At 34.3% G+C, this 25,817-nt stretch overlaps 1 protein-coding gene across 8 annotated transcripts in view; it reads right to left on the bottom strand.

Annotated features, from left to right (window-relative positions):
* The window catches only part of ADK (adenosine kinase), a 485,652-nt gene that overhangs the window by 143,523 nt on the left and 316,312 nt on the right, over window positions 1-25,817 (bottom strand). For all 8 annotated transcript variants that reach the window (XM_033434179.2, XM_004273086.3, XM_049697247.1 and 5 more), the window contains one exon: window positions 2,228-2,398. In XM_033434179.2, coding sequence (XP_033290070.1) covers window positions 2,228-2,398 — 171 coding nt within the window. The remainder of the gene's footprint in view (window positions 1-2,227; window positions 2,399-25,817) is intronic.

Raw genomic sequence — 25,817 nt, 5'->3', positions numbered from 1 at the left:
ATTGTTTAAAGTCTCATTTTGACATTCAATTTACTTGGTATCTATTAACGTGTTGCATTATTTACATTCTGTGCGTTTGCCTTATCTACAAATACAGCTTTATCTGAATCACTGATAGTTTACTTGAGCAAACACTGAAGCATATCACTAGAAATCTATTAATTTATCGGAGGACTTTTTGAGACTGGTTCAGTAAACTATCAAATATATCTAATTGCCCTGTATCCAATATTTATTATTCTATAATCCATATTATGACAAATCATCTCAAATATACTATACATCTACTGTTTATTGGTCTGCCATAATAGGTACTACATATCTGTTGAATTCATATGAATAGCAATCGTACAAAAAAGTAAAAAGTTATCCTGACATGACTTGTAACCAGGTAGTAGCTTGTAATTTTACTACTTCCTCTTCTAGGTAGGGAAAAATAATTTCTTTAATAATCTATACAGTACTAACTTCTAGTCAAACTGTACCAATTTGTAGAATCAATCAATTTTTTAAATTGTGGTAAAATATACATAAAGTAAAATTTTACCACTTTAACAATTTTAAGTGTTAAATTCACTGACATTAAATATATTCACAATGTTGTACAATCATCACCACTATCCATTTCCAGAACTTTTTTTCATCCCAAATAGAAGCTTTGTACTCATTAACTAACTCCCAACTCCCCTTTTCCCCCAGTGCCTAGTAACCACTATTCTGCTGTCCTTCTTTATGAGTTTTTCTATTCCAGATACTTCATTTCAGAGGAATCCTTATAGGAAAACCCAATAGGTGTCTGCTTGTATCTGCCTTATTTCACTTAACATAATGTTTTCAAGATTCATTCATATTGTACCATGTAACAGAATTCATTCCTTTTAAAGGCTGAATAATATTCCATTGTATGTATATACCAGATTTTATTTATCTATTCATCTGTTGAAGAACATTTGGTTTGTTTCCAACTTGTGGCTATTGTGAATAATGCTGCTAAACATTGGTGTAAAAGCATTTGAATCCCTGCTTTGAAGGTTTTTTGGTTATACCTAGAAGTGGAATTGCTGGATCATATGGTAATAATTCTCTTTTTAACTTTATGAACAACCACCAAATTGTTTTCCACAGCAGCTGCACCATTTTACATTCCCAGCAGCTATGCACAAGAGTTCCCATTTCTCCACATCCTTTCCAGTACTTGTTATTTATCATTTTTTAATTTTGAAAACAGCCATCCTACTGGGTGTCAAGTAATATCTTACTTTGGTTTCATAAGCATTTCTCTAATGATTACTGATGGTGAGCATCTTTTCACATGCTTATTGGCCCTTTGTATTGATATATCTTCCTTGAAGAAGTATTTATTTAAGTCCTTTGACCATTTTTAGATTAGGTTGTTTTCTTCTTGTTGAGATGTATTTGAGTTGTTAAGATATATATTCTGGATACTAATCCCTGAACCGATATATTATTTGCAAATATTTTCTACCATCCATGGGTTGTCTTTTCACTTTCCTGATAGTGTCCTTTGATGCACAAAAGTTTTTAATTTTGATGAAGTCCAATTACTTTTTCTGTTGACTGTACTTTTGGAGTTTTTTTAAACAATGAAGACCATTTTGATATCATCAGCATTTTCTGCAAACCTAATTATTCTTGGGCCTCTATTCTTTTCTATTCTTCAATGTCTCTGCCAAACTTTTAGCATTGTTCCCTGGTTCTATAAATGCTTTCCATCTTTTTTACATATGTTTTACAAATGTGAGCTCTTATTAAAGAGTTTTCTGTGTGCTCTCCAATGCTTTTTATTTTTATTAAGGCTCCTCCTCATTTTCTTTTTAATTAAGGTTATTTGAGGTTGATGTTAAGGGCTAAGGATGAGGGCAAGGGTTGACTGATAAACGTAATGAAAATGTTTTTTATCCTGCTTGTGGTCACAGTCACATGACAGGTATGCATTTGCAAAAGCTCACAGAAATGTATAAGAAGAGTGAATTTTACTACATGTAAATTATAAACCTGAATAACCTAATCCTTTAAAAGACTAATTTTTTACTGTGTAAGAAATTAGTATATTCTGAAGGAAATACTAAAAATACTGAGTTAGAGTGGTCCAAACTGAGGCAGTTTTACTTGATTCTCAAGTACACAGTTTTTATTTATATATTTCTAAACATATACACAAAGAGAAACCAAACAAACCAGGTACTTTAAAAAAAAAATTACTCACCGTCTCATTTCCAAAGAGTATGTCAACATAAGGCATAACTTTCATCAATGATTCCTTGTAGAACTGACTAATAAATGGTGCAGACAGATTCAAAGTGAAAATTCTGTTGTTTTCAGAAGCATGGTGAGCCACTTTTAAAACTGACTCTGGGGAAACTGTGAGAAAAAAACCCTGGATAAAGAAAAAAAGGAAGGGAAATTAGAAATGCTATCTCCACATAGTCACTCTCAGTGAGAATAAAAGAAACCTATACAAAATACAAAAGCCTATATAATGTAAACCTTAAAAATACAATTATAAAATGCAAGGCAGAAAAAAGAATTTGATGAGGAGAAAAGTTTATCACATGAGTACTATATGCTTGATATATGCCATTACATTAGAGAATAAGACATTATTTATTTCATATTAGATTTGTATATTCAATACTGAAAGAATTCTAGGAATCTACATAAGAAAAAATATTTGAAAGGTCTCATTCAGGACAATAATTACTTTTAAATCAGACAAATAGTAATGAAGGCAGATTAGATCCTTACAGCTTCTTACAAACAGTTTGGATTCTTATTGTCAGGAAAGCTATATTTAAAAATACTATTTATCTGTATCTTAAACATTAGTAAGTCTTTTAAAATATATATTTACGCTTTCTAGATGCAATAAAGTATAAGCAAAAACATGGATGCTTATATGGAAATCTGGTTTGGATGATGCGCAAGGAAATGAAGGAGTACACAAAGGGCAAAAGAAGATAAAAGTTTGGAAGCCCAGCTGAGGTAAGAACACGAAGGGCCTTGAGTGGCAGTTCAGGAGTCTATTAGGTGGAGTGGGGATGAATGAAGGGTAATGAAGTTTTCCTTGAAAGAAAGGAGTAACAAGCTTAATAGGAGAATTCAAGGGAACGTTACTCTGGACAGCAACAGTCAATAAAAGCCTGCTTTCGGCTTTGTAAAAGGAAATCATACTGGGAGTATTACATACTGGACTTAGCAATTGTTTAAGATGTGGGAGACAAAGAAAAAAGAGTCAAAAGATTACTAAGATTTTAAATCTGGTTCTACTATTAATAGAAATAGAAAAATCCAGGAATTCCCTGGTGGTCCAGTGGTTAGGACTCTGCGCTTCCAATGCAGGGGGCACAGGTTTGATCCCTGGTCAGGGAACTAAGATGCCACATGCTGCGTGGCACGGCCAAAAAACAAAAAAACAAAGAAAAAAAATAGAAAAATACAGAACAAGACCTGGCTTAGACGTCAAAGAGAGTGTTTAGTTGTGGTCATACTACATTTGAGGTGTTAAGGGACTTCCAAATATATCAGAAAGCTGGACTCAGGAGAAAGGCCATGGAAGAAGGTGATGGTAAAAGAGGAGTTGTAATTACCAAGAAAGAAAGGTAGAAAAAGAAGAGGGCAAAGGACAGAATAGAGGAGAACCAAAATCAGGGGACAGAGGAAAGGAAAAAAGTAGAGTACAAGAGGAAGGCACACAAGAAGAACAGAAGCCATGACAGAGAAACCCAACAAGGGAAACTTTAAGAAGATACTTAAAGGCACCGAAGCTATCAATGGGTAGAGAGGAAAGGACTGAGCCAAAGTCACAGGATTTGATGGTTAGGAGAAAGTACTTAAGGTATGAAGGTAAAAACAGATAGTTGTTTAAAAAGGAATGGTGAGAAAGTAAGGGTAAAGATGAATTATTTGGGGAGTTTTATCAGTGAATAATAATAGAATCATCTAAAATTCACTGAGCCATTCTTATAATCCAGGCACTATACTAAAAGCTCTATGTATATCAACTTGGTTATCATTTTTTCCTTACATAAACCTATGAGGTGGATACTGTTATTATTCTCTTTTTATGAATAAAGAAGGCAAGACAGGAAAATTAAGAAAGGTTTCCCAGATCCTAGAGCTTATGTGTGATGGAGTTTGAATTCAAGTGACTCCAGAGATAATTACCCTAGTTTTAGTAGATAACAGAGAAAAAAAGAGCAAAAAGATAATTTTAGTGGCAGAAGGGGAGTAGGAGAGTTGTTTTTAAGAACAGGGAAAGTTTAAGCATTTCTGCTCTTCAATGAAGGATCTACTGGAGAAACAGAAGAATGAAGAAGCAAGAGAGGGAGGATAATTAGAGCAAGGAACCAGAGGAAGTAGGGAAATGGGAACGAGAAGAGAAGAGCTACCTTATGTTAGAAATAACCATCAAAGTGTAAAGGAAACTTCTTTTAAAAGTTACAAAAAAGCTATTGAAATATTCACTTATAACTGAGGGACTAACCACTTCTATCTTGCAAACTCAAAGAGTTTAAAGAGAAACAAGATTATTTTTCTATTATTTTCAAACTTCAAAATGAATATTAAAAGAACACTAAAAAATTAATTTTCTGGCAGGAGTCATGTGTACTGGGATCCACCTTTGAAGGGTTTCTTGCGCTTACAAATTCTGAAATATTAAGAGAATTTTATACTATAATTGTCTTTTACTAAAGTACTGCTAATGAAATTCTAATAAAAACATTTTCCTATCACAGTAACATAAAATTTTCTCATCATTTAAAAATTCTAAGCCATTAATTCTTTACCAATATTCAATTGTTCTAAAAGGAAACATGTCTTAGCCTTAGGTAACATCATTTAATGTTTTCATCTTACTTTCTAAACCAAATACCATGTCACTTGCAAACTATGAGCATCCAAGCTGCTTTGCTATTTATGTCACTTGGAGAATTAAAATGAACAGTTTCTATAGCATCTTGTCTCCATAGTAATATGTATGAACTTGCTTTTTAGTCTTTCATTTAATGAGGAGAGTTTAAAGCTCCCCCCTCCCCCTGTTTCTCCCCAAACTGTTTCAGCATGAAATAAAAACCTCCCAGAGCTAGCATTCTGCCAGCTGTGGATTAACCACAGACAGCCATAGAATGGTTTACATAAATAGTAACCTGGTCAAATAATTAGGCTTCTCACCAACTTCAGACTGAAAATTTGATCTGTGCTAAAATACATCTGATTGTAATTTAAGGTACAGAACAGTATGCCCCAGAGTCTAAATCTGGCCTCATTCCAAATGTGTATGTTGTATGTGTATTTTACTTTAAAATGCAACACAAGAGAATTGTGATGTGGACAGTAGAACTTCCATTTTCTTAATTTTACAAAGAATACACAAAAAACCATCAGCTTTTAACTGAGGCAAATTCACAATTTAAATTAATTCCATTTTTGAATGGTTTCTTGTTTTTCTTTAAGTAAATATTTAGTATTTAAACAATTTAGGATTTGTGCTTAGAGTGCATAGACTTAAAATCGATGCCAACCATAATTTTTCTTTCTAGATTTATATCCTTTGCTAGGCCACATGTTCCAGACCATCGTATCACCAAAACAAAACTGTTATAAAAAAATTTTTTTTCAAGTAACAGGTTTGTAATAAAAACAGGCCAATAATTTATAGAGCTGTAGTTTAGAAAAATACTCTATATAATCAACAAAAATCTTGTAATTTTCAAAATAGGGATTTCAGTAGATACAAGAGTTAGCGCTGCTACTCTTTGGCCCTAGGACCAACGAAAAGCAAAGTAGATTCTAACACTTAGAGACTGGATAATATTAATCAGAATTAAGGGTGAAGTGAGACAATTTTATCCATTAAAATGGAAACTGAAACAGAAAAAAAAGGCAGGAATAGGAGGAAAGGGGAAAGACCAAGACAGAGCCAAAGAACCATTTTTATCAGAGCCAGACCTAAAGCCTGGAAATCTCAAGTATGTAGATTTCTCATTCAGCCACACTGAGGATTTCTCAGGGTAGTTTAAACATGGGGGAAAGTAAGTAATTGAAATATTTAAAATACTAAAAGAAAAGACAAGAAACTGTTCATTTCAAATCACATCAAAAACAAAATACCAAAAAAACCAAAAAAACAAAAAAACAAAATACCCAGGAATAAACTTAACCAAGGAGGTAAAAGACCTACACTCTGAAAACTATAAAACACTGATGAAGGAAACTGAAGATAATACAAAAAAAATGGAAAGGTAGTCTGTGCTCATGGATTAGAATAATTAAAATCGTCAAAATGTCCATACTACCCAAAGCAATCTACAGATTCATTGCAATCTCTGTCAAACAACCCAAGGCATTTTCCACAGAACTAGAACAAATAATCCTAAAATTTATATGGAACTACAAAAGACCCCAAATTGCCAAAGCAATCTTGAGAAAGAAGAAGAGAGCAGGAGGAATCATGAGCCCTGTCTTCAGACTATACTACAAAGCTACAGTCATCAAAACAGTATGGTACCGGCACAGAAACAGACACATAGATCAATGGAACAGAATACAGGGCCCAGAAAGAAACCCATGCACTTATGGTTAATTAACCTATGACAAAGGAGGCAAGAATATACAGTGGAGAAAAGACAGTCTCTTCAATGAGTGGTGCTGGGAAAACTGGACAGCTACATGTAAAAGAATGAAATTAGAACAGACTCTAACACTGTATACAAAAATAAACTCAAAATAGATTAACCTAAATGTAAGACTGGATACCAAAAAACTACTAGAGAAAAACAAAGGCAGAATACTCTTTGACATAAATCACTGCAATATTTTTTGGATTTGTCTCCTAAAGCAAAGGAAATAAAAGCAGAAGTAAACAAATGGGAATTAACTAAACTTAAAAGCTTTAATACAGCAAAGGAAACCACTGACAAAATGGAAAGACAACCTACTGAATGGAAAAAGTTTGCAAATGATATTACTGATACGGCGTTAATATCCAAAATGTTATATAAAGACCTCATACAGCTCAATATCAAAAAAATAAGCAATCCGATTTAAAAAATGGGCAGAAGATGTGAATAGACATTTTTCTAAAGAAGATATGCAGATCTACAGGCACATGAAAAGATGCTCAATACTGCAAATTATTAGAGAAATGCAAATCAAAACCACAATGAGATATCACCTCACATCTGTCAATATGGCTATCATCAAAAAGTCTACAAAGAACAAATATTGGCAACGATGTGGAGGGAAGGAAGACTTGTATACTGTTGGTGGAAATGTAAATTAGTACAGCCACTATGGAAAACAGTATGGAGGTTTCTCAAAAATCTAAAAATACAATTACCATATGATCCTACAATTCCAGAGCTGGATATATATCTGAAGAAAACAAAAACACTAATTCGAAAAGATAAATGCACCCCAATGTTCACAGCAGCATTATTTACAATAGCTAAGATATGAAAGCAACCTAAGTGTCCATCAACTGATGAATGGATAAAGATTACTCAGCCATAAAAAGGAATGAAATTCTGCCATTTGCAACAATGTGGACAGACCAAGTGAGAGTTATACTTAGTGAAATAAGTCAGACAAAGAAAGACAAATATTCTATGTTATCACTTGTATGTGGAATCTAAAAAATAAAATGAATGTAATAACAAAACAGAAACAGACTTGCAGATATAAAAACACAACAGTGATTACTGGTGGGGAAATGGAAGGGGGGAGGGGCAAGACAGGGATATGGGATTAAGAGATACAATCTACTATGTATAAAATATATAGAGGGCTTCCCTGGTGGCACAGTGATTGAGAGTCCGCCTGCCGATGCAGGGGAAACGGGTTCGTGCCCCTGTCCGGGAAGATCCCACATGCCGCGGAGCGGCTGGGCCCGTGAGCCATGGCCGCTGAGCCTGCGCGTCCAGAGCCTGTGCTCCGCAACGGAAGAGGCCACAACAGTGAGAGTCCCGCGTACCGCCAAAAAAACAAATACAAAAACAAAAAACAAACATAAGTAATTTATTGGGCTTCCCTGGTGGCGCAGTGGTTGAGAGTCTGCCTGCCGATGCAGGGGACACGGGTTCGTGCCGCAGTCTGGGAAGATCCCACATGCCGCGGAGCGTCTGGGCCCGTGAGCCATGGCCGCTGAACCTGCGTGCCCAGAGCCTGTGCTCTGCAACGGGAAAGGCCACAGCAGTGAGAGGTCAGCCTACCGTTTAAATAAAAAAAAAAAAAATATATATATATATATACATATACATATATATATAGATGTATACAGGCAAGTACATATTGTACATCACAGGGAAATACTGCCATTGTTTTGTAATAACTTTAAACGAAGCATAATCTATTAAAATATATAATCACTATGTCATACACCTGAAACTAATGTAATACTGTAAATCAACTATACTTCAATTAAAAAAATAAAATACATAAAATATAAAAAAAAGAAACGTGGTAGTAACTTGATTATGAAGAAAGGTTGGTGAAATTAATATATTAATACCGCTGATGGGAGTGAAACTGACACTTGTTCCAGAAAATAAGTTGAAAATACACACGAGGAGCTATAAACAAATTCATATTCTTTGACCCAATAATTCTACTTCTGAGAGTCTACCTTAAGGAAATAATCCAAAATATGGAAAATATTCATTTAGGAACATATCAGTATACTATTTATCTGACTGAAAACCTAGGAACAATATATTCAATAATAGAGGAATAAATAGTCAAGTAAGAACTGGCATATACACCCATTCTAAATCTGGCTACTGATCATTTTTTTAAAAAATATTTATTATTTATAAATTCTTTATTTATAGCTCTACATTTATTGGGTGTTTCCTTATGCCAGGCACTGTGGTAAACACTTTACAGCCTATCTTTCTTTTCACATATCTATGGTCTTTAAGAGGTGGGAGCTATTGTTTGTTTCTTTTTTTTTTGTCTGTGCCACGTGGCATGTGGAATCTTAGTTTCCCAACCAGGGATTAAACCCATACCCCCCACAATGGAAGTGCAGAGTCTTCACCACCGGACCGCCAGGGAAGTCCCTGGCTATTGATCATTTAAAATGTGGCTAGTGCAACTGAAGACCTGAATTTCAAATTTTATTTAATTGTAATTTAAATGTAAAAAGCCACATGTAGCCAATGAGCGCATGGAATGTGGTTAGTGTGACTGTGGAACTGAATTTTAATTTAATTTAATTGAAAAAAAATTCAAAATGGAAGGAATGTAAAATATTTTTCTGCTAAACACAATTTTATTGTTTTGGTAGGCTACATTTCATTTTGACTGTTGACAATTTAGTGACTGAGCTGTGTTATAAATGTAAAACAGACACCAATTTCAAAGACAGTATAAAAAAAGAATGTTAAAATATCATTAATTTTATATGATTACATGTTGAAATGAGAATTATTTTAGATATCTGAAGTTAAATAAAATATATTAACATTAACTTTAGCTGTTTCTTTTTACTTTTTTAATGTTGCTACTAGAAAATTTAAAATTGTTTATGTGGCTTGTTTTATATTTCCATTGGATAGTGCTATTCTAGAGAATACTTTGAAAATAATAAAAGTGATGATTATGAAAATAAGTGGCAAAGTGGAAAATGTTTATAATACACAAATGTTAAATGAAACGTAAGATATACAAGTAGTAAGTACAAAATATGGTTATAAACTATATTATATCAATAGGAAAAGAAAACTGGAAGAGAATATACCAAAAGCAAAAATGGTTAAATTTCAGTAGAAAAATTACGGATAATTTTAATATTTTTATTTTTCAAATTTCAGTGAAGTGGTTTGATTACTCTCTGATAAAAATTATTTAAAAGATAAAAATATTTTGTTCACTTGAATTAAATCTTTGTTCAAAGAAAAGATGTTTATAAATAGTGAGAAGTTTAGTTCAAAAAACAAGAGTAAGAACAGATCAAGAGCTGGGAGTAAGTCTATTATTTCTTCAAGTAGATAGCTTAAAAAGGAACAAACTAAATATGAAGTGACTTTAGTAAATATAAACCACTATTCATAGAAGCAAAAGAGAAAATAAATAAGAATGTATAGTAACAGAAAAATATTAGGACAACTAGAGAACCCCACTAAACCTCGACTATAACTGATGAGAGATGGCTGAGAGTACCAGATGGTGTATCTCAAGATGTACCACAGTTGTCTATTCTAAAGAACATAATTAGTATGTTTTCCATGCCATAGTAATACTAGTCAAGACAATGGGTTGAGAGAAAGAATAAATTAGAAGCCAAAAATAACAAATACAAAAACCATATAGCAAGTTTTCTTCCCTTTAATGAGTCGTACATGTTTTGCAAAACTCTTATAGAGTATAAAATCTATTTCCTTGTAGGAGTGTGAGGATCAAATACGATTTATTTTTTTTTTTTTGGCTGCGTTGGGTCTTTGTTGCCGTGCGTGGGCTTTCTCTACTTGCGGTGAGCATGGGCTACTCTTTGTTGAGGTTTGTGGGCTTCTCATTGTGGTGGCTTCTCTTGTTGCAGACACGGGCTCTAGGCATGCGGGCTTCAGCAGTTGTGGCTCACGGGCTCTAGAGCGCAGGCTCAGCAGTTGTGGCACATGGGCTTAATTGCTCCGTGGCATGCAGGATCTTCCCAGACCAGGGCTTGAACCTGTGTCTCCTGCACTGGCAGGCGATTTTTAACCACTGTGCCACAAGGGAAGCCCCAAATGTGAATTATTATAAAACATACTTCCTATTTGCTTGTAAGGAAAATGACTTTGACAAACATTAAGATAATGTATAAATTGTTTACTATTACAATGTTACGATATGCACTACTTCATAGTAATGACAGCAAAAGAATCACTACAAGAAGAAAGCCAGAACAAATATACTAGTGATGCTGTAATGCTTATGTTACCACTGACTGAATATAATGCATCAGTGGAAGAGGATAATTCACCTAGATCTTCCTGCCTGTGTGGCTCCTTTTGGAAGCATCAATGAAATCACCTATTCCACATATATTTTAATCTTTTTCAGGATTAAAAAACCTGCAATCTTACCTATACCATGAACATAGATGTCAGCTTTTCTTCCATCCGAAATAAACACCTCAAAAAGCATGTAATAGGAGGCAGCAAGACATAGTAGAAAGAAGATGGGTTTTAGGGGGACATACATGAGGATATTTATCACAGCTTTGCTGAAAGTAAAAGGGAGTGTGAGGCATTCTGGGAGTCTATTTCTAGGGGAAGGATACAGAAAATGTGGTGAATGCACACTATTATATAAAGATTTAAAGTAATATATTAGAAACATATACATCATATTGTATATAGTTCATCCTTTTATATGTTCTGTATAATGTACACACATGTGCACATACCTAAAACATCATGATACACTTTTCAAGGATGCAGGACACATATCAAACACATTGGAGTACCCATGGTGGGGAGGAGAATAGGATTAGGGATCAGGAATGATAGGAAAAACTAAAATAATAAGAGGAGCCATACCTAAGCCATATAATAATAATCCGTCAGGATCTGAGATGGATTCACTCAATTCTCAGCACCACAGAGTTTAAACAAACGAGTATACTTATTTTTAACAGTTTTGCCAGTCTTGGTACTTACTAGATACATGACTTGTGCTATGTAACTTCCCTACGTCTCATTGTTCTCATCTAAAAAATGGGAATAGTAATGGCTATTAAGGTTGGTGTGAAAATTAAATGAATGCTTAATACAATGCCTGGTATGTAGCATGCACTCCATACATATTAACATTGTATTAACATTACTTCTGTAGTAATATCAAGAGCATTAGAACGTTTTGTTTTTCCATTAATGTTGAGTTCTATGTTATAGCTCTTAGTTCTAATGCTTATCAAAATTATGATTTTTAACTTGAATATAGAGCTTGGTATTTCCTTTGAAATACAAATACATAAAACAAGATCCATCATTCCCTTTCCAAAAGCTCTTCCTGCCTTCTCTCTCTCCTTGATTTAATCATCCTATATCCTGCTGACAGATTAATCACCCTAATCACTCTTATTTTACTAGTAAATTAAATCCAAATGCCTCACACCCCAGCATTCAAAGCTCTCCACAATAGTACTCCAATGTACAGAGCACACCAGCTGTAACCTCTATTACTCTACAATGTATGTCCTTGCTTCAGTCATACAGAATGATTTGCTTCCCCCCAAATAAATCTTCTGAGTCTTTATGTTGTTTCTTCTATCTGAAATATCCACTACCTCCACCTGTTGGAATTTCACCCCTCCATCAAGGTCCACTTAAAATCGAACTTTCATCCCACAAAGTCTTACTGCATTCCCACTAACACATGTATTCGTTCTTCTTTGAACTTCCGTAATATGTATTATGAAATAAATAACCAAGGGTATTTATTTTATTAATATAAGCAACTTGCATTTGTCTTACCTCCCAAACTTCATTGTAACCTTAAGGGCAAGAGTAGTTTTTATTTTTATGTTTGCTACAGCACAAAGAACAGTGTACAGTGTACAGATAATTTAAAAATATCTGATTAAATTCTTACTGAGATTCTACATAAATTCCCATGTAACTGAAATGCTATTTTGTTTTTTGTTATTTTTCTTTTCTTTTTTAATTTTTATTGGAGTATAGTTGATTTACGTTTTGTTAGTTTCAGGTGTACGGTAAAGTGAATCAGTTATACATGTATATATATCCACTTTAGATTCTTTTCCCATATAGGTCATTACAGAGTATTGAGTAGAGTTCCCTGTGCTATACAGTAGGTCCTTATTAGTTATCTATCTTATATATAGTAGTGTGTATATGTCAATCCCAATCTCTCAATTTATCCCTCCCCCCTTCCCCCCCAGTAACCCCATGTTTGTTTTCTACATCTGTGACTCCATGAAATGCTATTTTTGGGGGGGAAAAAAAAAAAAGGACTGCTGCATTTTCACATGTTAAAGGAAGAGTATATTTATTTTAGACTTGGACAACTCTCTAGCTCGAAGAATCTGAACTTTCTCAGTTCACAGCACCCTTAGTGAATAAGTAACTTTTACATGGTGCCCTAAGAAATACCTAACAGTTCTATTTTTTGTAACAGTCAGGTCTGAGCAACTTAGTAAGTACTGATAATCTTAACAACTTAATACCTGGTTTGAAAAAATAATGTATATAAACTGAAAAAAAATTTTTTTTACTTCATTCAAAAACCACCACAACACTTACTAATGGGATATGGTGCTGATGATGGGCACTGCACAACTCTTCAAGCCTTGGATTCTAACTGAATAGTGCAACCCTCATTTCCTGTTCTGCACTGATTTTCAGGATTTTTTTTTTTTTTTAATCACAGCAACCATTCCCAAAGATAGGACATCATCCCAAAGGAATGCATCACAATCTGATATTGAAGATATGCATTACCCTGATATACAAAATACCCTATGGAACTCTTGTGAGTTTGTTGCAGGACCGTAGGGTGTCTCAGTATACAGTCTGGGAACTGTGGCTCTAGTTGAAGAAAATACCGTGATAAGCATTTTTATTTGAGAGAGTTAAAGCCCTTCTTGGGCATGATTCATAGTATTTAGAAAATGTCAGTAATTGACTCTGCATGAGACAACAGAAGTAAATCGGAGTATAAGGGTGGCACTCTGGAGAGCAGAGGTAAGAGGATTTTATGAAGAGATGGACCCCAATTAGATGATAGCAATGGGTACCCTGAAGGTAAAATATGGCCAATGAAAAACTGCCTTTGGCTGGGATGCCCTAACAACTTTGGTAATGCTGATACCTAGTAAACAATTTTAATTTGTTTCTTATCCTATATAATGTTATAATCTTTCTCCATTAACTTAAACCTTCCATAAAAATTAGTTCTTCACTTCCCAAAATATGTACAAACAATTTTCTGTTCTGCTCAATGAAGTTTGAATCTAAGAATTATTAACTCTTTGTCCCCAAATCAAATGTCCTATCAATTACATCTTTAGAAATTCTTACAACTATACTCTTTCCCATTAATATGTATACAACATTAGTATTAATCTTCCATTAATACAACCCTCATTTGCCTTGTAAACATTACTGCAAGAGTTTCCTGTTTTGGCAAAGTTCCTTTGCTGAAAAACCTTAAATGGCTCATTTCCTAAACAATACATCTCAAATTTCTGACATGGCATCAAAAACCCTGTAATTATGACAGTAATCTATCTTGTCTACATTTTCTCTGATGATCCACCTTCAAGAAACTTTTACACTGACCACACAGAGCTTCTAGCTACCTTAAGCAAAAATTCTATATTTCCCTATATCCTCTGCTTTGCTGGCAATATTTATTCACTCTGTAGAATCTGTTCTTCACCTTCCACTTGGACAACAAAAGCAAAGATTGCCAAATGTTTTCTGTTAAAGGCCCAATAGTAGGTATTTTAGATTTGTGGGTCATATGATCTCTACTGCAACCACCCAACTCTGCTGTTTTAGTACTAAAGTGGGTATATACAATACATATAAGCATAAGCATGACTGTGTTCCAATAAAACTTTATTCACAAGAACAGACAGTGAGCCAAATCTGGCCCAGGTGACATATTCTGCTGACCCATGAACTGAAGGAAAAGAAGGAAATACATACTACCAAGTAAAAATACCACTCAGATAAAAGGAATATTGAAGAGAAAAATTAATAGGAAATCCAATATAGTATGATAATGACAGTTAGCTTCCTCAAAAGAATAAAGGGCACGAAGAAACTGAATGTCAAAGTGGGCTTAGAGAGGAGAAAACAATATACAGTTGATCCTTGAGCAACAAGAGTTTTAACAGCACAGATCAACTTATACGTGGATTCTTTCCCAATAAATACATGTGAAAGTACTGCATGATCCCCAGTTGGTTGAATCCATGGATACATATGCATGCATGTGGAGGGTCGACCGTAAAGTGATATGCAGGGTATATTTTTTAATTTTTATTGGAGTATAGTTGATTATATGCAGGTTTTTGACTACATGGGTTGGCACCACTAAACTCCCACATTGCTCAAGGGTAAACTGTAATTATATTTCCCAATGTCCTCCCCTGAAATGAGAACACAGACTATTTTGAGGCTAGCACTAAATCAACACAAGTTACTTACACTTGAGTAGAAGACTCAATCTCCAAGGGATACAAGTTATCTTGTTTTCGTAGTTGCTGCTCTCTATCTCCACCCCTCAACCCCACTCAATGCTTCTCCCTAGGTGCCTCTGAAGATAACTGTTGAAAACAGACCCTCTATCTGCCATAAGCTAGGCAGAAACACTTATATAATTTTTATACCCTGAGCGTTCTTCTCTGTTGGAGAAACAAAAATTGTCAAGTGGTAGAAAGCTAACCAATTGTTTGAAGACTTTTTTTTTTTGTGGCCACCCCACATGGCATGTGACATCTTACTTCCCTGACTAGGGCTTGAACCCACATCCCCTGCATTGGAAACACTGAGTCTTAACCACTGGACGACCAGGGAAGTCCCTTTGAAGACTTTCTTGAACTTTCAGAAATGAATCATAATCATGGTAGAACCAAAGGGTTCACAAACCAGACAACTGTGGACTAGAATTAAAATATATGCCTTCTTTGATGTATTGCAGAGAATCCTCTTTTAACTCAAGCTCTGGCCTGCTTTTTGGCAAATTATTGAAACAAACACCTGCTGTTCCTGCATTTTTAGTAAGTGGCACAAATGAAGCTATGTTTCTTTGTTGTTATTTTTATGTATAAGTGACAACTGGAGTAGTATTTCCCCTAAAATAGTAGCAGATAATAGAGCAGCATGTCATAGCTTAAAAAAAAAGTGACTGGACTAGAAATTCAAGATTTCAAATGCTGGTCTAGGTTTTGGACAAGCTACCTTGAAATACTTGAGTGATATATTTAATCTTGATGAACTTCAGTTTCTTCATGACAGGAGAATGGGTGGATCATCTTGAGAAGCCCCTCCATCTCAAAAATTCTGGAATTCAGTTAGGTTTTAAGTTAACTGATATTTTTTTCCCAATTGAGGTGAAATTTACATAAAACAAAACTAATCATTTTAAGGTGAACAATTTCATGTGGTCATATTCATAATGTTGTACAACCATCACCTCTATCTAGTTCAAAAGCATTTTCATCACCCTCAAAAAGAAACCCCAAAGCTATTAAGTTACTCCACATTGTCCCTAGCTCCTGGCAACTACCAATCTGTTTTCTGTTTCTGTGGATTTACCCATTCTGGATATTTCAAATAAATGGAATCATACATTATGTGATCTTTTATGCCTGGCTTCTTTCACTTAGCATAACATTTCTGAAGTTCATTCATATTGTAGTACATAGTAGATTTATTCCTTTTTATGGTCGAATAATATTGCATTGCATGGATATACCACAGTGTGTTTATCTATCTGGCTATGGACATTTTTTTTTGTTTCCATATCTGATTTTTTTCCTGTGGATTAAAGTTAATACAATTGTACATTCATGCTGTAGTGGTAACAACTTCCACATTATTTGTTTGACTGCTTTTCTCAGTTGACTCTTTCATAATACAAACACAAAGGCACAATCCAAAGAACACTTACCTTTATAATAGTTTTAAACAAATGTGAAGAACAAATTTTAAGTATTAAACAAGATATCTGAATATGGATCAACCTGAATATATTTTCATTAAAGAAAATATTTCTACTTTTCAACACTGTCTCATTTTGATGATTTTTAAAATAATTTTGGAAGCAATAAATAACATAAAAAACATGTACATATTGAAGTTGTACTTTAAAAAAGATCTGGGGGCTTCCCTGGTGGCACAGTGGTTGAGAGTCCACCTGCCGATGCAGGGGACATGGGTTCCTGCCCTGGTCCGGGAAGATCCCACATGCCGCGGAGCGGCTGGGCCTGTGAGTCATGGCCGCTGAGCCTGCACGTCTGGAGCCTGTGCTCTGCAGTGGGAGAGGCCACAACAGTGAAAGGCCCGCATACCGCAAAAAAAAAAAAAAAAAAAAAAAATCGGAAGGGATATTCTGAGGGACGGTGTCCCTTTTATCCAGAAATTGACAACTTTTAGTGAGCCACAAATGCAACTTATAACTTGTGATTCATGTAACTAATTAACTGAGGATTTACTGAAAAATTAAAAAACATAAAATTCTATCTAAGATGGGAAAGTTTATGAAATACATAAACCAGGCTCTGAAAGAGAAGGAATAGAGAACACAAGTGATCTGTAAGAAACTACAGTGAGATGGTTGTTCTTTTGGGTCATATTTTATCTTGAAGTGATCTTTTAGTTGTTACTTAATGTAATGCAAAGTAGTGATTTCTCTCCCTTACTACTGGACAGAGTTGTTTTAAATCTGAGCTCAAAAATGGAGAAAATGCAACTATGCAAAAATAAACAATTGCTTATTTATTTCTATAAAAGTATTACTTTATAAATGGAAAATGACTAAGCTGAAAGCTATTGCTTTATCATTCTGAGTGGTCAGTGTTTCTGTTTTTGATAAAAGCCAAATTTCAAACCATTTTCTGTGACATAGAAAAGAGCTAAACTGTCAGTAAATGCACTTATATTGACTGACATTTTCTTCTTAGGTGCTTCCAGCATGTCGAAAGGAGAGGATTGCTTTTAGACTTGAATAATTTCTTTATTGCTGAAGCCAACCCTGATTGCTGCCAGATTAGTATCTATCCACTCATAACAGTAGCACAAGAAGTCAAAAAGGTATAGATAGCCCTTACTGCTAGATACGAAAGCTTCAGGACATTAGAAGCTTTGGATGTTAACTATCTTATTTTACAGATATCATATATCACTTATACATTACTTGTCTTCTGGCTGTTATTGTTACATGATTTGATATAATTTTTAAAATAAGAAAACTGACTAAAATGCATATTTAACACTGATATAGGACAGCAGTTCTCAAAGTGTAATTCTCAAATCAGCAGCTTCAGTATCACCTGGAACTTCCTAAAAATGCAAATTCTTGGTCCTCCCCCAGACCTACTGAAAGAGAAAGTGTGGGAGGGACACAGCAAACTGTTTTCACAAGCCCTCTAGGTGATTTTGATGCATGCTGAAGTATGAAAACCACTGATTTAGAATAATGAAATGCCTACTCATTACCCTTAAGACTTTTATTCCATCACAGAGCAACTCAAAATCTTTACGAAAATGGCAAAAAGGGGGGGGGCGCCACAAAATATAAAACTTGGCTGTAGTGAAGGAAAGAGTTCTGTTTCTCTGTTCCAAGAGGTAGCGCTGATATTATCTAGATTAAAAAAAAATCAGAATTAGTTTCCCTACAGCTATGGCATTGGCCTGAACACATCCTGCTATTCTGATTTATATATTGGGCATCTGAGTATGAAAACAGGGTTCTGCAGTTAAAAATATTTGATCTATAAACCCATTCTGCAGATATGGAAATTAGAGCCCAGAGAGGTTGCTCTATTTGCCGAAGGTCATACAACTAATGATGTGAGGAGGTAGTTGCACTCCAGTCTACTGACTTGTATGTCTGCTTACTTGTTTATACACTACACAGTTCATGTTCCACAATTAATGAGGCAACTTTGAAAAAAAAGGATGAGGGAAAATATAACTCAGAACAGGTTAAGACTCGGTGGGAATGGACCTAGAGACCGTCATACAGAGTGAAGTAAGTCAGAAAGAGAAAAACAAATACCATATGCTAACACATATATATGGAATCTAAAAAAAAAAAAAAAACGGTTCTGAAGAACCTAGGGGCAGGACAGGAATAAAGATGCAGATGTAGAGAATGGACTTGAAGACATGGGGAGGGGGAAGGGTAAGTTGGGACGAAGTGAGAGAGTGGCATGGACATATATACACTACCAAATGTAAAATCGATAGCTAGTGGGAAGCAGCCGCACAGCACAGGGAGAGCTCGGTGCTTAGTCTTTCACTGAAGAATGCACTGATAAATAGACTGAACTTGCTACTGAGGAGTTGTTGAGGACAGCATAGACTCCTGTATTAATCCGTGTTCAATGTTAAACACCACATGAGAATATTTTAGAAAGTGGCTATTAAAAAGAATGCTTAAACTATAAAATAACTACAAGTAAAAGGAGAAAAATCACCAAATTCCACTGCAAGATTTTCTTATATTCATGCCCCACCACCATTCCACCATGAGGCCTTGTGGAGGGCAAAGTTAGTTTGAGAGAAAATGTTGGGTAAGGAGAAGAAAGCTGGTAACTGGTCCTCAGGTCAATCTAAAACCACTGTCAGAAAGATGATGTCCACCCTAAATATGAAAATATTTAATAGGTATCCAGGTAGATCAGAAGAGGAATTTAAAAGCACAAAAATTTGAAGGGGCACTCTATGAAATGCATACTTTCTAAGGGAGAAAATAGGCAAAAAAGAAGCCCCTTTGGCAATTGAGTCATGAAGAGAATAAGAATCAAAAGGGGCAAAATTTAGGGTTTTGAAAGAGAGCACAAAGCAGTAGAACTCACAATCCCTAATCCCTTCACAAAACAAACCCACTGAAAACAACTCCTGCCCCCCAACCCCCAAACAAATCCACTAATAAATCTGCACTTTGATATACTGATGGAAGAGGACACTATTATACCAGGAGTTATTTAAAGCACCATAATAACACACACACTCTCTCTCTCTGAATAAGAGACAGAGTAACAGATAGCTAGCAAACATCAGAAGTGAAAATCAACACATTTCAACTAAGGAAAATTCCACAAAGGAAAACCAACCATGAAACAAAAGAAAATAACAATTTAGTACCACAAATGGAATTAAGTATACTCAAGCAAGCATCTGAAGATATGAAAACTTACCATAATTCTGAAATTCAAAAACTTAAGAACAGAAATAAACAAAAAAAGACTGAATTGAACTCAAGAATGAAAAAGGAAGACAAAGGTTTCTCAAGAAAGAATAAATGAAAATGAAAATGTAATAACGGACACCAAAAAAAAAAAAAAAGACAGGAAAGTAAAAGAGAATGAAAATGAAATAATAAGGAAGTAAAAAGAGACAGAGGAAAATAATGGAAAAGGAAGACAGAAAAAGGGGAATAACATTCATATTGTTTGAGTCCCTAAAAAAATAATACAAGTGGACAGAATTAATATTTAAACTATAGTCCCAGAAAACTTTTGAAAAATAAGAAAGGACCTGATTCTAGACATTGAAAGAGCCCATTGGATACCTGGGAAAATTAATAACCAACAATGAGCAACCTAGAGATATATCAGAGTAAAACCATTAGATTTCAAGAATAAAGACAAAATTTTCCAAACATCCAGTCAAGTAACTTAAAGGCAAGATAATTAGAGTGGTATGAGACTTTTCAAAACTAACATGTAAAGCAAGGCAACACTAAAACAGCAAATTTTTAAAATCTCAATGAAATAAAGAGTCAATCAAGGATTTTTATATCCAGCTAAGCTGTCCCTTAAATATATTAAGACTACAGAAAAACTGTTTCAACACACAGAATTCAGGGAATTCTGTACCCACGAGTCTTTCTGAAAAATTGTTTAGAGGAAGAGTTTTAAAATGGGGGTGAACATTAAAAATATATACATGTACCTCTATAACTAAAACAAAAACAGGAATAAATATAAAAGACTAAAGTACACATTTTATATGTTGGGAGAAAGTAGAAATAATGTAACTAAAAAAGGGAAGAAAAGAGAGAGAAGGAAACAGAATAAACTCAACACAGGTGATAGATGAGAGTTACAGGATACCAATAAAACCAGATAAACCAGACAGTAACAGGTTAAATAAGAGGACTTGGAAAAGAACATTAGAAAATGTGTAAGTATAACAGTAACCACTAAAACCAAAATATAAATGAACTCAATAAATACACACAAAACATTTAATTTTTAATTTACAAACAAAGTTTTGTTTTTTTTCATAGGCAAACTTAATAAGTGAACTGAGTAATAACATTCAAAAAAGTCATTTCTTCTCTCTAGGCAGGACTACACATACTCAATGAGCAACAAACACCACTGTTTCTGGCAAATAGTAGGTGATTCATAAATGTATATCGAAATGAGATAGATCATTGTTTTTGGCAAATATTAATATTTTATTTTATTAAACTGTTCTTTTTTAAAAATTTATTTATTTTATTTATTTTTTGCTGTGTTGGGTCTTTGTTTCTGCGTGAGGGCTTTCTCTAGTTGCGGCGAGCAGGGGCCACTCCTCATTGAAGTGCGCGGGCCACTCACTGTTGTGCCCTCTCCTGTTGCGGAGCACAGGCTCCAGACACGCATGCTCAGTAGTTATGGCTCACGGGCCCAGTTGCTCCGCGGCATGTGGGATCTTCCCGGACCGGGGCATGAACCCGTGTCCCCTGCATCGGCAGGCGGACTCTCAACCACTGCGCCACCAGGGAAGCCCCTGGAGTTGGTTTTAAGACAGTATTTCTGATGCCAGAGTATAGACATTTCCTACAGTCTCTTGTCAAAAATTACCTCAAGGGGCTTTCCTGATTTCCTCCATTATCTCTGAAGGACAATGGAGAGACGGTACGCTAGGAAAGAACTGGAAAGGCTTCAAGTTCAGGAACTCCAAGCATAAAGGAAGATAGGATTCAGGATGAAGTGCTATGCTGAAATCAGGCCAAGGTGAAGGTGGTTATGTGAAAATCTATATACTAAATTGTCAGCCCTTCAGACACTTTTCCTGGCTAGCATTCAGGCTCAAGTTCACCCAAACAGAAAACTGGAGGATCCAATCTACACTGGAGAAACTAAATAGCCCTGGAAAGACACAAATTACCTCTCCCATGAAAAAGCTGTCTTTTATTCCAATACTCTAAGAAGGTCAAAACGTCCCATCTTGTGCAAAGTCTAATGAGGTATTTAATGCATCACTACTAAATATAAATGGACAACCAAGATTATCAGATACTTGAGAAGAGTCTCCAACAAAAAGTGAAGATATAAAAAGGGAATCCCAATGAACAAAAAAAATGGGGGAAAAAAATCAAGAGAAAAAGAATGAGAATAGTAAAGGGTCATTCCAGGAAGTCAAATTTCTATCACAAATTGCAAAAAGAAAGAATAGAAAAGTTGTAGGAAGGAAATTTTAAAAGAAATTACATTTTAAAATTCACCAGAAAAAAAAAATTCACCAGAACTTTCTTATTGTCTAGATTTATAGGAACCAGTAAGTTAACACAATGAATTAAAAGAGACCTATGCCATTACTACTTATCAGGAAATTTTAGAAAACCAGAGATAAAGATAGATTATAGATGCTTTTAGAGAAAAATCAGATCACAAACAATAGCTTAGGAAACAAATGAACTGAGACTTCTCAAAAACAACATTTGAGGTTAGAATACAATAGAGCAATTATTTCAACATTCAAAATGAAATATTCTTTCTAGAATTCCATATGCAGACAAACTATTAATCTAGAGTGACAGTAAATGGTAGAGATTGAAATATTAGGTCTCCAAGTATTTATCTCCCTTGTATTTTTCTCAGAAAGTTAACAGAGAATATGTGCCTTTCAAACAAGAATTTAACTAGGGAAGAACTCATGGGATTCTAGAAACTAAGGATTCAACACAGATCAGATATGAAAGGAATTTCAGGATGATAGTGAAGGAAAAGTAAAAGCTTGAAGCAGAGAAATGAAGGGCCTCAGAAGCAAGTTCTTCAGGAAAAAAAGAAAAAAGAAAGTAAAAATTACTACTACCTTCTTTAAAATATGAAGTATATAGTGTAAAAAGGAAAGAGGTCAAGTATTTTAAAGCCAATCTTTGAATGTAAAAATGTTTATAAAGGCAAGATGGCAAAATCTTAGTAATTGTTGAACCTTAGTAATGGGTAGATGTGGATTCATTATAGAACTTTTGCAATTTTGTGTGTATCTTTGAAAACTTTTGTAATAAAATGAAAATTTAAGGAAATGGAATGCACCAAATGAAATGACATTTTATTTACTTAACAAACACTCATCAAGTATCTTCTGTCTACCAGGCACTGTGAAAAAACGCGCTGTATGATCTTTATCTCAGATTAGAACTATCAAGACTTTTATAAATAGCTTAAGTAGTAAAGAAATGTTTCTTCCTTATGCTCATTTTAAGCTGACACAGTAATATTTACTGATAAAAGCTTACTATTAGAATCCTATGGGGTCATTATTTTGGTGATTCAATGTGTCATATTTTTGAAATAAAAGAAGACATTACATTCCATAGAAGTATACAATTCCTGTAAGTAACAAGTAAAAATTAAAATAGCCACAGATCTACAGGTGCAAATCTGATTGAATATCTGATATCTCAGTGTGTACAATACTACTTCTATCCTAGGAAGCTATCTGTGAGTTAACAGAGAAAAATCAACAGAATTCTCAAGCTAGGGGAAGCTTTGAGGATCATCTTGTTCAACCCTACCAGCAGAAAACTAAGACAAAGATGAACTGAGTGACATGCTCAAGGATAAAACAAAAACAAAAAACTTTGTTATTAGGTAGAGATGAATGGTATTGAAATCTTTGGACTTTTGGATTTCAATTAGGAGATCTAGGCTGAGACACTAGATCAAAGATGTTTTTCCTCTTATTTACTGGCGCTATGAAAATAATTTTAACTATTAGGCTCTGAAGCTTTGTTCTAATTTTGGCAACGTATTCTGGAGATCACATACTGCATAGGGATATAATATCTCCGGTACCATCTAGATATAAAGAGAGAATGTAAAAAGACAAAAAGACTGCATTTTCAACTGCAATTTTCTTCTATATAATTTGTGGCTTTGGTAAATCTCTGACAATATTTTGTGGGTTAACATAGTTCTATACGATCATTAATTACATAACATATACCATATGTTGAACTTATTCAAAGTTACTATGTAAGTATCTTTTCAGAAACACATTGATAAAATCAGTATTGCAATGCATGCATAAAGATTTTATTTTGTCAACCATTTTTATCTAATTTGGAAAATCTTTTCTAATACATTAAAAATGCTTATTTTCTTCCTTATTGAAATATTTTCCAAATATAGATGCTATGAATATGAAAAGAAGGAATAAAGGGAAGGATTTCTTAAGTATAGAGATTATGATTGGAAAAATGATTCATTTTCAGAATAATTGGTTAAATGCTCTAACATGTTCAAAAATATAGGCTAAAATATTATAATAATAAGATAACATTAATGTGGGCCATTTGTGATCCAAGAAACTTATAAAAACTCAAATCATTTTATATGATTTTTAAAGAATCTCTTAGAAGAGCATTTCAAACCCCAGTATATTATCCCTATTTACACAAGACTTTTTCCTTCCTGAACTTTGGTGGTCTCAGTAAGTTATATATATAAGGTGTGTATTAGGTCTAAAAAAGTAGAATCTGTGAATTCCATTTTGACAAGAGTAAAATGGAAATAGGTTTAATTCTGTGAGTCAGCATTTAGTAGTTATGCACAGAACTTAGGTTGAGCCATCATACTGTGATCCAATTGGAGAATAATCAGAAAAGTATCCTATCCTGTTCTGATTCTGGCACAATAATAGCAGCATTTTCAGGACTAGATGTATCCCTGTTTCAAAGTATGACTTAGGAAACAGAATGCTATCAAAAATGGGATGCTTACAGAAAATGAAGTCTTAAAATCAGAATTTAATTCAAATCTAAACATTCTGAAGATTATTTTCATATACATTTACACACACACACACACACACACACACACACACACACACACTCTCTAATCCACTGGATGTACTACATGTATCTGTACCCTTCTCCAACTCATTATCCCAGCTGGCAATGTCTCCTTTCAGCATTTCTCTAATCTTTATCCAAAATTCATGAACTTCCTTTACTGATGCTAATTCACTGAATTTCTCTGAGTAGTATTCTTTTGACACAAACTCTCTGCTAAGTATATCCTTACCTATTTCTTCAGCTGAAAGCTACGTTTTATATTGTAGAACTTAGTATCTGATTGAAAACATGACTAAGCATATGAGCAGTGTTCTATATGAACTTTCTACATGAACTTCTAATATAAAACGTATGATTACCTTGTTTTTGAGTCAAACTACTACACTGTGAACTCCTCAGTGGCAGTCCAGTCTTATAGTCTTACCCTTTCTTAGCAAAGATCCAGGTTTATAACAACAGCAGCAGCAGCAGCAACTCTACTTTTTAAAACACTTATAAGTGCTCCAAATATATTAACTCATTTAATTATTACTAAAACTCTAGGAGATAGGTACTATACTTACCCTATTTGATATTTGAGGAGACTAAGGCACAGATGCCACTGACATCAGAAGACTCCCCTGTGCTACAGTGAATCAGGGAATAAACCTGGACAGTTATAGAGATTAGCCACTTTACCACAGCACCTAAATGTTCAATAGTATCTGCTGAACAAAGCTAAACACTGAATCCCAGTTAGATAAATTAAATGCCTTTAATGTTTTAAAAGGCCAGTTTTCATTAGCATTTAGATGTGAAATGAAAAACATTTTTTGGATTCCTCTATTTCCAGTATCGGAAATTTGGAAAATTATTTTAAAAAAGTTACCAAGAGGGAAAAATCTTTGCCACATAAACATGATTTCTAAAACTATAACTCATAAATGTTACAAAAGTATATTTAGTGTATTAATTTATTATTATTATTGCTACCATAGTTGAAAATGTATTTTTTACCTTGTAGGTTATTCTTCAACTTTTGGTTTGGAAAAATTAACAAACTT

Source organism: Orcinus orca, chromosome 14, assembly GCF_937001465.1.
Source record: "Orcinus orca chromosome 14, mOrcOrc1.1, whole genome shotgun sequence".
NCBI classification, from domain to species: domain Eukaryota; kingdom Metazoa; phylum Chordata; class Mammalia; order Artiodactyla; family Delphinidae; genus Orcinus; species Orcinus orca.
The sequence above is the reverse complement of the archived record's forward strand: the minus strand, read 5'-3'. Positions and strand labels throughout refer to the sequence as shown.